The sequence below is a fragment of the Ranitomeya imitator genome, chromosome 4 (genome assembly GCF_032444005.1).
Source record: "Ranitomeya imitator isolate aRanImi1 chromosome 4, aRanImi1.pri, whole genome shotgun sequence".
Taxonomy (NCBI): Eukaryota; Metazoa; Chordata; class Amphibia; order Anura; family Dendrobatidae; genus Ranitomeya; species Ranitomeya imitator.
The window spans coordinates 42,426,718-42,441,425 of record NC_091285.1 but is presented as its reverse complement, the minus strand read 5'-3'; the positions used below and the strand labels follow the sequence as shown (position 1 = coordinate 42,441,425).

Here is a 14,708-nt window from a genome sequence, read left to right as displayed (position 1 = left end):
GGAAAGAGCTGAAAACTGCTGTTCACAAACGATCTCCATAAACCTCACTGGGATCGAGCTGTTTGCCAAGGAAGAATGGGCAAGAATTTCAGTCTCTCGTGTACAAAACTGATAGAGACAAACCCCAAACGACCTGTAGCTGTAATCGCAGCAAAAGGTGGCACAACAAAGTATTAACTTAAGGGGGCCGAATAATATTGCACGCCCCACTTTCCAGTTTTTGAATTTCCACAAAAATTTAAAATACCCAATAAATTTCGTTCAACTTCACAATTGTGTTCCACTTGTTGATTCTTCACCAAAAATTTACATTTGGTATCTTTATGTTTGAAGCATGATATGTGGGAAAAGGTTGAAAAGTTCCAGGGGGCCGAATACTTTCGCAAGGCACTGTATGTACTATTGCTTTTACTTTTTATTGCTATATGTTCATTTTGTTTCTCTCTGGTATTAACTATGATAATGGAGACACTAATGAACTAGAACTGAATTTATAGTGAATACGACTTGGTCTGAAATAATTTGATGGACACAAAGGCTATCAATAGATGGCCACTATTTGTGTCTAAGGTTACAGCTGCCCTGGAATTTCAATTGTTGAAGGGTTTATCTCATCTCCTTTCTTCAGGAGCACAGCGCTCCTCTGCCTTCCTGCTTACCGGGAGGCGGTGCGCTCTTGAAGATTGACAGTTTGGATTAGTGGCATGGCTGAGCTGCTAGTCCAAACTGCACACTCTGGTGAGAACATTGGAGGAGCATAAGAGCACTATGGGATCCAGAATATCCCCTATAGGCTATGTAGCAATGAGTTTGTAAGCGCTGGGCTCCTTGCTTAGGAGACAGCAGCCTATGATAGACTATAGAGGTGACTAGCAACCTTGGCAAGAGCTATATATGGTGAAATTAATAATCAGCCCATTGTTGAGAACTGAGATTATTTGTAATAAGAAGTAATCAGCAAAATTGCTCATTTTTACAAGCATTTTGTAATTAATTGTACCTACTTTCCCGCCATGAGTATTTGGTGAGTTTATGATGGTGCACATTTTCTGCATGTCTGCATCTATTAGCTATATGAGGTTACTTTTAATTTTTTTCATTGCGTTTTTGAGTGTGTATTTTTACATGCCTTTTTATCGCTTCCTGGTCTTCGCCTTTGCCTAAATTTATTGACACAGTCCTGTGTGGATTACGTGTATTTAGTGTGTCCACAGCAGAAATGCATTGAAAATGCATATGGATTTTTTACCTGCACCTAAATCTCAGCGTCCCCAAAAATGGACATGTTAAAAATTTCAGAAACGCCTGCAGATCACTACGTTGGGTAAATAAAAGCACAGCGGGCAGGAGATTTCTATAAATCCCATCCACTTTGATGGAGCTATAATAGACTGCATTTTCCACATAGTGAAAATACGCAGCATCAAAAACTCACCAAAAACTTATTATGGGAACTAAACCTAAATGCGGATATCATTTTTTGGGTAGAGTAAGAAGGAAGGGAATAAACCAGACTTTATATGTTATTTTATTACTCTAAATATTAGGGTTGTGTATTTGAGAAAGAATTTAGGACAGAATGTGAAGGTCAAGTGGATTCCGTGATTCAAATGAAAGTCCACAAGTAAACACCATATTTTAAAGGAAATCTAACAAGTCCCCCGACTGCCCCATCTGCTTTTATTGTCGTGGCTGGAGATTGTTTTAATCTTAAAAATGACTTTTCTATGACTTTCTCATGCTGCAATGTTAGAAGAATGAACTTTAAATGTGCAGCATGACATTTGCTAATGAAGCAAGACTAGCCCTGCCTTGGATTCTCTAATCTCACGCACTGGATGTAATGGACAGTCTACCATAATGGCGCTATAGGGTACACTCCTGGGGGGGGGGGGGGTATCATTAGAAGATCAGAGGTAAGGGCTAGTCTCGCTTCATTAGCAAATTCAATGCTGCACATATAAAGTTGATTCGTCAAACATATCTGCCAAGTGTTGGCACAATGTGACCGCCGAGCTGTAAACTGCAAACCAATCTGTGGTCGTTTGTGTGCCTGTTTACACAGGCAGACCAAAGCAAACGATGCGCACTGAGTTATCTGTACTAGCTCACTCAGGGCGCATACAGTAGAAGGCCACAGTTCTCGGCAATACGGCACAAAAGATCATTTCATCCGATCAGCCAGTGTTTTGTTTGTTCACTGGATGATCGGCAGCCTTTCTACACATCAAGATAATCATGGAACAGTTTTTAACAATGCTCAATCACAATTATCTTGCAGTGTAAATGCCCTTTGAGTTGCATAACACATGTTAAGATGATTGACCCTTGCCATTCCAGGATAGTAACGGTTGAGGACAGTCCGGGGACATTTAAATTGGTCGGAGCTTTTCCGATATGCAGCTCCAAATCCCCTGCTTAACACTAGGACTACTGGTATAGTCATTTTGACTACTTACTTGCAGTAGTTCACGAGTCCAGTAGTCCTAGTGTTAATAATGGTGTTAAGATATTGCATCCATCTCAGTTATAAAAACAGTATGTAGTAGGCTCCAGTACTCACACTGGAGAAAAAAAGAGCTCTGATCTTCCTGACATCCCAGACTCCATCATTACCAGTCAACTCCAGCCACATCCACCTCAAGTGCCATGAAATGAGGTGTACTGGCCACGACCACACGTGCAGGCGCTGAATGTGCTGGATGTCAATCAGACCAGTGCTGAATGACTCCTGTGCTGAGTAGGACGGCCATTACCATCCTGTGTAACGCGGACCTCGTGGTATCGGGGCTGTATATGGATGACAGTGGAGAGAGAGGATATATTTTGGTGCAAATCCACTTCTATCCAATACGATTCAGATTGGGGATTACCCGCCATTCTTTCACTAGACCTAGCTCAGTGAACGTATTGATACTACTGTATATCGTCCATAGTGAACATAACAATATGGCACCTGCAGCTTTTCAATGCAGCTTTATGTAAGATATAGAACCAAATCCTATTATTATTTTTGTGACAAGAGCAATGACCAATGTTTCAGTTTGCGGACAGGATACATAAATCCTGAATACAGGCATCGTGAATGCGCTTCCTTTATAGAATTCTTATGACGTCTGCGGTAATGTGTCCATTTCTGAATTCCGAGCACTGGGAGAACAGGACATAGTAACGTCTCTCTCATTGTTCATGTTGGTATTTGTCTTATTGAACTCTGCAGAAGCGGAGTAGTCCTGAGCATCAGTTACTCAGAGGCCCTCGAGAGGCCTTATTCCACCTTTTTTAGGTTTATATGGCAGATATAAAGTATGATGAGACAAAGCCTAGGCCTCTATGGTGGCTTAAGCCTTTTTCCAGTTGTAAGGTCCTCAGTTTTCATCAGAGAAGAAAGAAGCATGGACGAGGTCAGGACTGCCAGAGCCTCCAGGGGGTGTGAAGCTATCCCCCTCCGATTGTTCAGACAGCTCTCCATATTCACTGTTGTAAAATGTCTGCCCTCCACCGTAAGACGGATATGATGACTGACTCCTGTTCTGGACGGATGAGCAGCTTGGTGCAGTAGTTGCCTTATTTCTACGAGAATTTTTACTGCTGTGGAAGAAACAGATGAAGACTCAATAAAACACATATACTGTAAAAGCTTAGCAATCTTTAAAGGTTGTACCTATGCATAATTTTTCTTCCAATGTTCATTTGCTTTCTAGATGTTTCGTATAGTTATGCCACAGCTCTTCATCCACCCACACAAATATTGCCAATAAGTATTATAGTTCCTCACCTGTACACTCCATCTGTTCTGTGTCTGTTCTCTATCCTCTCCAGTTCTTCTGAAGCCAGTACCATCCCACTGTCTGTCTGATTGTCCTACAGAAAACCATTATAATGACCATTAGCTTGGAGACAACAATCAACATCAAAGCCTCATACTTTGTGCATTTTATGAGTCCAGCTAACAAGTGAGAGAGCTTATGAGTCCAGGTGTATTTATTCTCTGCCCCCAGCCAGATTGGCAGCTGCAGCTGGTACAAAGCAGTGTGAGATCTCAGCAACAGTAGCAGGGAGGAGGGACATTGAGGAACTGTATATAGGAATTATATTTAATAATGTTTAACGGTTGTATTGTTAATTCTGGTGACATCCACTTTAAGCAAAGCTTGACAAGGTGAGTATTATTATTATGTAACATCTCACAGGGGAAAATATGTGAAACACTAGAAAACTGCAACTGACCCAGCCAATTCCTGTACATACTAGACATCCTGACCCCGCAATCCATAGCAGTTCCTATGTGGGCTGGAATAGCCCTAAAAACAGACTAAACAATGGCAGCTCGGACCAATGCTACCTAAAAGGCTGTCGAGTGCTTCATGTTGCTCCTAAAGAACCGGAGGGCAAAGTAGAGTGCAATTTGCTTACAGAAGGAAAAAAGTGCTGAGATAAAAAGAGATCCCAGAGTGAGTTAAAACAAACCACAAAATACAAAACGAAAAGATAAGGAACGTACTGCTAGAGATTATGCTGCCTACTTCCTAAACAAGAAACAGATAGGTGCAGGCTGAAAAGTAATATCAGCAGAGAGATAAACCCTAGCTAGTCTTTCACTGATTGACATAAACAATGACAGTATTGCTAGAGATCCAAATGAGAATATCACCAGCAGAAAACACCAGCAGGGGGAAAGTATATATAGCCGCACTCGAAAGGTGATTGGGCAGACAAATGAATAAACATAATCACCTGTCAACCTAAAAAGACTAAAGCAAGAGTACCAGTCAATAAACACCCAGAGAAAAGGTTTAACTACTGTGGCTCAATGGATAGATAAGCCAATATGCTCAAGGGTTCAAACCCAGACTTATGACAGTAACAGCTGCAGAAGCCACAGTAATGCAGGTTCAAAATTTCCTATGAGCACTTAAAGGATGGTCATAAGTACAGTCCCTGTCTATATGTTCTTTTAGGACAAGCAAACATCTTAGCGTTTGGATTATCTCATTGCAATGTTCTGCAACAATTCTAAACTATGTCCCAGAGAGGAGATAATTGGTTTTCTACAACTAAACTTTTATTTTTACGCAGCAGACATGCATAGGACAGATTGTTCTCACCGGGTGACCTTTATGCATCACATTTGTCATTGGAAATTCTTCAAATGTTTTGAGTCTTGATGGACACCGGATCTGGTTGCCTCCAGTGAAGCAGCCAGGAAAAGAAACACAGTTGTAATACCTGGGTGGACGAAAAAAAAAGAAAGTTACTAATATATACTCATATATACTCTTCACAACCTGGATGACCAAAGCGACAGTTAACAAGAACAAAACTGTTAGTGGATGCAGATGATTCACATTAAAGCCCTCTGTAGCCTGTGTGAGAGGTGTTCAGATTTGTGGTAGCGCCATCTCAGGTGAAACAAAGAAATGCATATTTCATTTTTTAGACTTTGGTTGTCTGTGTACTGAGTGGATGTGCCAGGTCCTCCAGATCAAGAGAGGATCTCTCTAGTTGTTCTCCACCTTGGCTAATAAAATTGGCTTTTCCATTCCTTTCTATTAACAGCGTTGCCCATGCCTAGGCTATAAGTCAGAAGTTACTCTATGTGACTACAGACTTGTGAATCCTCACACCGCACGCATTGCACACTGTGAGGATTCTCCGATGCCTGCGCTGGGAGTGGGCAGTCATGTGACCGCATGTATGTGATTTGCATGCTTCCAGTAACATACCGACTAGACTTGTCTGGCCTTTCTCAATAGACTTGCACACATTTAGTCAGCACGTGAACACATGTATGCAAATCATATACTTGTGGTCACGTGCCCACCCCTCCTGTCACCGGCACTTAGGGCCATTTTTAGCCAAAGTGGGGCCCCGGGAAAAAGTTTAAAGTGGGACCCCAAATGCTGACACATTGCACCATCACACAGAAACATTTCGGTTGCATTTACATGTGCTGAGTTCAAGCCATTAAACGAGTGTGATCGACAATACTGAAGTCGCTTGTTTCCTGGCATCTTTACACCGACTGAGGAAAAATGATGGGCACAGAACAATCACTAATAGATCAATGTCCAGGCGGAGGGCGGCGCGCACACTAATCGCATCACCGCGCCCTCTGACCTGGACGTCGCAGGCGGGGGACGCGGAGGACGCAGCGGCGCCCAGCGGTGGAACGCGGACAGGTGAATATTGCGCAATACTCACCCTCCAGTCCCCTTTATACTCACCTGATCCCGGCGCGGTCCCTCTCACTGACAGGTGATCTTCGGCGCCCGCAGCTTCTTCCTGTGTTCAGCGGTCACATCCTACCGCTCATTAAAGTAATGAATATGCGTTCATATTCATTACTTTAATGAGCGGTACTACGTGGGCACAGGGGGAGGCTGCGGGCGCCGGAGAAGCAGGAACGTGCAGAAACACGTCGGGAGCAGGTAAGTATAATTTGACAGCTGTCACTCCCCCGCCGACCCCCTGGGACAATGAGTCGAGTATAAGCCGAGAGGAGCACTTTCAGACCCCCAAAAATGGGCTGAAAATCTCGGCTTATATGCAAGTATATACAGTAATATGTTTTAGGTTCTCCTGATACTCAATATAAAAAAGATCCATTTGAAAATGGCAGCTGCCAGGCCTGCGCAGTGGCAGCTATTGGTGATCCGATAGTTGCTACTGCACAGGCGGCGGCGGTGCCATTTTGCTAGAGAAAAAAAATGTCCTCCTCCAATATGGCACTGGCGGCGCCTGCGCAGTAGCAACTATCAGCGATCACAATCTTGGAGTAGGAATTATTTTTCTTCTCAAGCAAGATGGCGCTGCCTGCACATTAGCAGCTATTGAAGATCGCCAATAGCTGCTACTGCGCAGGCGCCGGTGAAGCCATCTTGGAGGAGCATTTTTTTTTCTGTAACAAGATGGTGCCGCCTGCACAGTAGCAGCTATTGGATCACCAATAACTGCTACTGCATGGGCAACGTTTTCAAGTGGATTTTTATTCTTCAATATGTATAATTAATATTCATTATGTATACTAGGGGGCAGGTCAGTGAGGGATCAGTGACCTGACAGCAGTCTGTATTATGAATAGCTAATCAGAGCACCACATTATTATTATTTATATAGCACCATTAATTCCATGGTGCTGTACATGAGACGGGGTTACATCAAAATACAAATATCACTTAGGCTATGTGCACATGTCCGGAATTGCCGCGGAAATTTCTGCGGCAATTCCACAACTGTGCCGCGGGTAAAACGCATGCGGAATTGGCATGAGTTTTGCAAGCGTAATTAGCTTGCGGAATGCTAGCGTTTTCCAAGCGATCTGTAGCATCGTATCTGTATCTGGACCTGACCTCACCTCCTTACTTACCAAAATCCCGCACTGTCTGTCTGCTATTTCAGCCTTCTTTTCTGCTCGCTTTCTACAACTGAACATGGACAAAACAGAATTCATCATCTTTCCCCCATCTCACTCTACCCCTCCACCAGACCTATCCATCAATGTCAATGGCTGCTCACTTTCCCCAGTCCCACACGCCCGGTGCCTCGGGGTGATCCTCGACTCTGCCCTCTCTTTCAAGCCACATATCCAAACCCTTGCCTCCTCCTGCCGTCTCAAAATCAAAAATATTTCCCGGATTCGTGCTTTCCTTGACCGCGACACCGCAAAAACGCTAGTGCATGCCCTTATCATCTCCCGCCTCGACTACTGCAACCTCCTACTCTCTGGACTCCCCTCTAGCACTCTGGCACCGCTCCAATCCATCCTACACTCTGCTGCCCGACTAATCTACCTGTCTTCCCGCTATTCCCCAGCCTCTCCCCTATGTCAAGCCCTTCACTGGCTTCCTATCGCCCAGAGATTCCAGTTCAAAACCCTCACAATGACATACAAAGCCATCCACAACCTGTCTCCTCCATACATCTGTGACATGGTCTCCCGGTACCTACCTACACGCAACCTCCGATCCTCTCAAGCAGGGCCGGCGTCAGCACCCGGCAGACCGGGCAAATGCCGGGGCCCTGGGAAGAGAGGGGGGCCCACTCATGCTGTCATAGATACAGCTGGGAGAGCAGAGCAGGAGATAAGTGCTCTCTCCGCCCACACAGTCACTGCTGGCTGCGTTCTCTTAACCCCTATGTGCCAGCTCTGACACAAGCATCTTCTCACTCAGTCAGTGCAGCCAGGCAGGCACACATAGGGGTTAACAGAAGGCAGCCAGTGTGACATTGTGGGCGGAGAGAGCACGTTCTCTGCTCTCCCCCCTGGGTGGCTGCAGACAGTGCTGAAGTTTATCAGGCAGATTCCGGAGGAGCCCAGTGCCTGAGTGAGTGTTATGGTATCCAGCAGTGGTTGCAGTTGTGGCTCAGTCTGCTGCTGTCTCCGCTGCCTAAAAATGTGGGTGATGTCTGGAGGAGCAGCTGGTGGGGTGCAGCCTGCAACCTGCAGCCACCCAACTCTCCCAGAATACATGCATGCTGCACCAAACCTGCACCAGTGGGGTAGGAAGAAGCTTAACCCCTTCCCATCTGTATGAAGGTTATTGCTGAACCTTAAAGATAACAATCCGACCCACATAAATGGGGTTAACCAGATGCCAGGAGGAAGGGGAGCTGCTGCCATGTGGGCTGTACGTTGGGGCCCGGTGGCCCCAGGCTGGTGACTGGAGTGACTCTGCCCAGTGCTGGCATGTGGGTGATTTCTGCTCCGGAGTCTCAGTTTCTCTCCCCCACATCACACTGTGCAGTCACAGCAACATTGGTTGTCTCTGTCCAGGTCCCAGCAGCTGCCACTGCTCCCACCAGGGACATGGCATCACTTAACCCTTCCCCTGCAGCCACCGGCAACAAATCCACATTATTCCTTGATTAAATCAGGTTCCAACCCAATAGAGGAGCAGACATTTCCTGCTGCCATTAGGGTCCGGGAGGGGGTGACATTGGCTGCCCTGCTACTCTGTAGTGGGGGGTGACAAGTGTAACATGGGGTAACGATGACAGAGAAATGCACAGGATAATAGTGAGAGCGACAGAGGGCAGTGTATGGTATGGAGCAGTCAGGGGGTGGGCTGCAGGATCCCCCCATACTGTACATGACTGCTCGGGACAGGGAGGCGTTTAATGAGCTTCTAATGACAGGGCACTAATTGGGTCATTAGGGTTTGTGGAAAGGATTCAGCATCAGGTCCCTCATTAATGCCCGAGCCGCCTGTTACTTTGTAGCACAGATCTGTTGGGGCCGCAAAACCAAACAACAGTGTTTATGTAGAAAAGTCTTTGTTTCATAGAAAAACTCAAAACAGAAAAGCACCTCTCCTGTATATATACACTGCACAGCACCTTTCCTCCTGTATATATACACTGCACAGCACCTCTTCTGTATATATACACTGCACAGCACCTCTCCTGTATATATACACTGCACAACACCTTTCCTCCTGTACAGGTCCTTCTCAAAAAATTAGCATATAGTGTTAAATTTCATTATTTACCATAATGTAATGATTACAATTAAACTTTCATATATTATAGATTCATTATCCACCAACTGAAATTTGTCAGGTCTTTTATTGTTTTAATACTGATGATTTTGGCATACAACTCCTGATAACCCAAAAAACCTGTCTCAATAAATTAGCATATCAAGAAAAGGTTCTCTAAACGACCTATTACCCTAATCTTCTGAATCAAATAATTAACTCTAAACACATGCAAAAGATACCTGAGGCTTTTATAAACTCCCTGCCTGGTTCATTACTCAAAACCCCCATCATGGGTAAGACTAGCGACCTGACAGATGTCAAGAAGGCCATCATTGACACCCTCAAGCAAGAGGGTAAGACCCAGAAAGAAATTTCTCAACAAATAGGCTGTTCCCAGAGTGCTGTATCAAGGCACCTCAATGGTAAGTCTGTTGGAAGGAAACAATGTGGCAGAAAACGCTGTACAACGAGAAGAGGAGACCGGACCCTGAGGAAGATTGTGGAGAATTTGGATTCTTTACTGTTAGGGCAGTGAGAATCTGGAATTGCTTGCCTGAGGAGGTGGTGATGGCGAACTCAGTCGAGGGGTTCAAGAGAGGCCTGGATGTCTTCCTGGAGCAGAACAATATTGTATCATACAATTATTAGGTTCTGTAGAAGGACGTAGATCTGGGTATTTATTATGATGGAATATAGGCTGAACTGGATGGACAAATGTCTGTTTTCGGCCTTACTAACTATGTTACTATGTTACTATGTTACTATGAGAAGGACCGATTCCAGACCTTGGGGAACCTGAGGAAGCAGTGGACTGAGTCTGGTGTGGAAACATCCAGAGCCACCGTGCACAGGCGTGTGCAGGAAATGGGCTACAGGTGCCGCATTCCCCAGGTAAAGCCACTTTTGAACCATAAACAGCGGCAGAGGCGCCTGACCTGGGCTACAGAGAAGCAGCACTGGACTGTTGCTAAGTGGTCCCAAGTACTTTTTTCTGATGAAAGCAAATTTTGCATGCCATTCGGAAATCAAGGTGCCAGAGTCTGGAGGAAGACTGGGGAGAAGGAAATGCCAAAATGCCTGAAGTCCAGTGTCAAGTACCCACAGTCGGTGATGGTGTGGGGTGCCATGTCAGCTGCTGGTGTTGGTCCACTGTGTTTCATCAAGGGCAGGGTCAATGCAGCTAGCTATCAGGAGATTTTGGAGCACTTCATGCTTCCATCGGCTGAAATACTTTATGGAGATGAAGATTTCATTTTTCAGCACGACCTGGCACCTGCTCACAGTGCCAAAACCACTGGTAAATGGTTTACTGACCATGGTATTACTGTGCTCAATTGGCTTGCCAACTCTCCTGACCTGAACCCCATAGAGAATCTGTGGGATATTGTGAAGAGAAAGTTGAGAGACGCAAGACCCAACACTCTGGATGAGCTTAAGGCCGCTATTGAAGCATCCTGGGCCTCCATAACATCTCAGCAGTGTCACAGGCTGATTGCCTCCATGCCACGCCGCATTGAAGCAGTCATTTCTGCCAAAGGATTCCCGACCAAGTATTGAGTGCATAACTGAACATTATTTTTTGTTGGTTTTTTTGTTTGTTATTAAAAAACACTTTTATTTGATTGGATGGGTGAAATATGCTAATTTATTGAGACAGGTTTTTTGGGTTATCAGGAGTTGTATGCCAAAATCATCAGTATTAAAACAATAAAAGACCTGACAAATTTCAGTTGGTGGATAATGAATCTATAATATATGAAAGTTTAATTGTAATCATTACATTATGGTAAATAATGAAATTTAACACTATATGCTAATTTTTTGAGAAGGACTTGTATATATACACTGCAGAATTTACAATAGCTGTCACTCATGTAAGAAGTGAACTCTGGCATTGTACTATACATTTCTCTGCCGTATCTGTGCATCATAAATCGGGGTATGTGTTAAAGGGGGGGGCCCACTGAGACTCTTTCGCCCGGGGCCCTCGAAAACCTGGAGCCGGCCCTGCTCTCAAGATCTCCTTCTCTACTCCCCTCTCATCTCTTCTTCCCACAACCGCATCCAAGACTTCTCCCGTGCTTGCCCCATACTCTGGAACTCTCTACCCCAACACATCAGACTCTCGCCTACCATAGAAACCTTCAAAAAGAACCTGAAGACTCATCTCTTCCGAGAAGCCTACAGCCTGCAGTGATCCTGAAGTTACTGAATCGCCGCGCAACCTGCCCTACCCTCTCCTAGTGTTTCATCACCCATCCCCTGCAGACTCTCAGCCCTCGCGGGCAGGGTCCTCCATCCTTATGTACCCGTGTGCCTGTTATCTGCTCATGTTTAATGTATTTGTCTATATTTGCCTCGTATTCACATGTAAAGCGCCATGGAATAAATGGCGCTATAAAAATGTATAATAATAATAATAATAATAATCTGTCCCCATACAGTATCATGTTATCAGCAGCTTATCTGCAATTTTCACCCGGCGATGTGCTGCTGAGAACAATGATTTCTGTTCCGGCATAAACATTCCAATCACTCGATGCAGACCCATATAGTACATGTAGTATATAATATACAGCCCATAGTCCTTAATAGAGTATAATGCAGTTACCATATAGTACATATAATATAATGCACTCCCATAGTCCTTGATATAGTATATTGTAGCCCCCATATGGTATATTGCAGCCTCCATATGGTATAATGCAGCCTCTATATAGTATAATGCTGTCCCCATGTAGCATAATGTAGCCCCCATGTAGTATAATACAGCACAAAGTGTAATGTATCCCACATATAGCATAATGTGGTCCCCATACAGTATAATGCAGTCACATATAGTATAATGAAGCCCTCATATAGCATAAAGCAGCCCCATATAGCACAATGCAGGTCTCATATAGTATAATACAGTCCCCATATAGCATAATGCAGTCCAATATAGTATAATGATATTGTATAATGCAGCCCCCATAGAACATAATACAGCCCCCATATAGCATATTGCAGCCCCCATATAGCATAATGCAGCCCCATATAGTATAATGCAGCCCCACACAGTATAATACACACCCCATATGGTATAATACAGCCTCTCATATGATATAATACACACCCCATAGTCCTTCAGTATTATGGCCACCACGTATTCACCGATTTAAAAAATTCCCCCGCTGCACCGGTGTCTACAGCTCCACTGTCCGGCACAGCGTGGTGCGATGAAGTGATGTCATCATGCCCGCTGTGTCTGATGACAGATGCAGAGGGGGAATGATGGAAGAGGTAGCGTCATCGTAAGATTCCCTCCTCCATCATTGCTTTCAACTGTATCAGTATCAATGGAGTCGGCGCTGGCACTGGGCCTCCATGACTCACAGGCCCCATAGTGGCCGCGTGGTCTGCCGCTATTAGCAGCATGCCAGTGGGTGGGGGCCCCTGGGGAAGTGGGGGCACTAAGCAAATACCTTGTTTGCCCTGCTCTAACGCCGGCCCTGCAAGCACTAGAGAGTTCTAACAAATTGCAGTGCGCACAATGCGAGGATTCACAAGTCTGCAGTCACATAGAGTGACACATAGAGGGACTGTGGACTTGTAGCCTAAGGACTAACAACTCGCTTAACTTAGAATGCCCAATACTGCTTTTAATGGTATTCTTCCTGATAGACGAGCTGAGAAAGAAGGATCTTGAAAAATGGGAAAAAATCCTAAAGACAGCCGGGAGACATTATGTAAGCACAACGCATGCATACACGTCTTGTAAAACATTTATCACTCTGTTTGCACCTTGGAAAAATGTCTAGAAAAAAGGCTTGGGTAAGAGGAATCTTGAAGGGGTTGTGAACGATTGATGACCTGTTTGGAGGATAGGTCATCAATATGAGATTGGTGGGGGTCTTACACCCGGCACCCCCACTGATCAGCTGTTATAGAGTGAAACACAGCAGCACCATACATTTCTTAGGTGCCACTACCGTGTTCTTCAGTTTATCTCCCATGTATCTGGATGGGTGATAAACCACAGGACCCCCACCGTAGCACTGATTAATAATCCAGTTTCTTGAAAGAACCTGACAAAGCTTTCCATAGCGAAACACACAGTACGATGGTACATTGAGCTATGAGAGGCTGACGTTTGTACTCTTCATGTCTGACGTTTATTTTATTCTCTGTTGGCTGTATCAAGCAACTGGATTGACCAATGCTACAGGGGGATTCCTTGTCATTGACCTCAGGGAGCTATAATTTGGGGTTGAAGAGAAAAAAGAAAGGAGAACTTGAACTCTAGTGCCACCTATTGAAAGTAGCCATCCTATAAGTCAATACTGACCCTTTTAACAGCTTGACCACATGACTTAGGATAAAGCGCCAAACCAGACTACCTATTTCGCCCGACTATTAGCGCTCATGCATACAAATATGTGGTATTATGTCGCCCCCATGTGTTCACTTGTTGAAATGATCAGCTCAGTTAGGCACTATTTTTCTGTAACAGACACATGCCCTTTTTTAATATATTCTGTTCCGCTTATTATATTATCTACAATCAATAGAGGGTCTTTTTTTGCTTTCTATAATTGTTTTGCACGGTGGCTTTATAGCATTAAGCTGTTTTGGAGCAGGATCTTACAATTTCATGTCATTCTTTACCCGTGACACATTGTCTTACCTCACAGCCAGGTTATGGCAGTGCAGTCTCATGTCACATCCCTCCTCGTCCGAGTTGTTTTGTGGACAGATTGGTGACTGGGACAGGTCCATTTCCTCCGAGCTCTGGGAATCATTGAGGGGGATGTAGTCTTTTCCTTCCTGTACATGACATGAGTTTACAATGATATAACGATGATCCCTAATTTTTCACATTTATTTGTTCGGTATGTAGGTTTAACAACGGGTCTGACAACATTTTAGGGAATTATGTATGTATATATTGCACTTCTTTGAGAACTTATTGGTCCTAAGTGAATGAACTGATGACTGTGTCCATACATAAAGGGAATCTGTCAATAGTCCTTTGCTATGTAATCTTACAGCAGCATTATGTAGGGGCAGAGTCCTTGATACCAGTGATGTGTCCCTTACTGAGCGGCTTGCTGTCACTTTGATAGAATCACTGTTTGCTTGGCTGCAGATTTTTCTGAGCTCAGAATGCCGAGCTCTGTATAACCCCGCCCACACCACTGATTGGTAGCTTACTGTGAGATAGCTGCTAATCAGTGCTGGGGGCGG

At 44.5% G+C, this 14,708-nt stretch overlaps 1 protein-coding gene across 1 annotated transcript in view; it reads right to left on the bottom strand.

Moving 5' to 3' along the window:
* Positions 1–351: 351 nt before the first annotated feature.
* The window catches only part of FLT4 (fms related receptor tyrosine kinase 4), a 245,652-nt gene continuing 231,295 nt past the window's right edge, over positions 352–14,708 (bottom strand). The window contains exons 27-30 of the mRNA XM_069763596.1: positions 14,149–14,288; positions 5,109–5,229; positions 3,779–3,864; positions 352–3,591 (exon numbers count right to left, since the gene is read on the bottom strand). Of these exons, the coding sequence (XP_069619697.1) occupies positions 3,369–3,591; positions 3,779–3,864; positions 5,109–5,229; positions 14,149–14,288 (570 nt within the window). The 3' untranslated portion in view covers positions 352–3,368. The remainder of the gene's footprint in view (positions 3,592–3,778; positions 3,865–5,108; positions 5,230–14,148; positions 14,289–14,708) is intronic.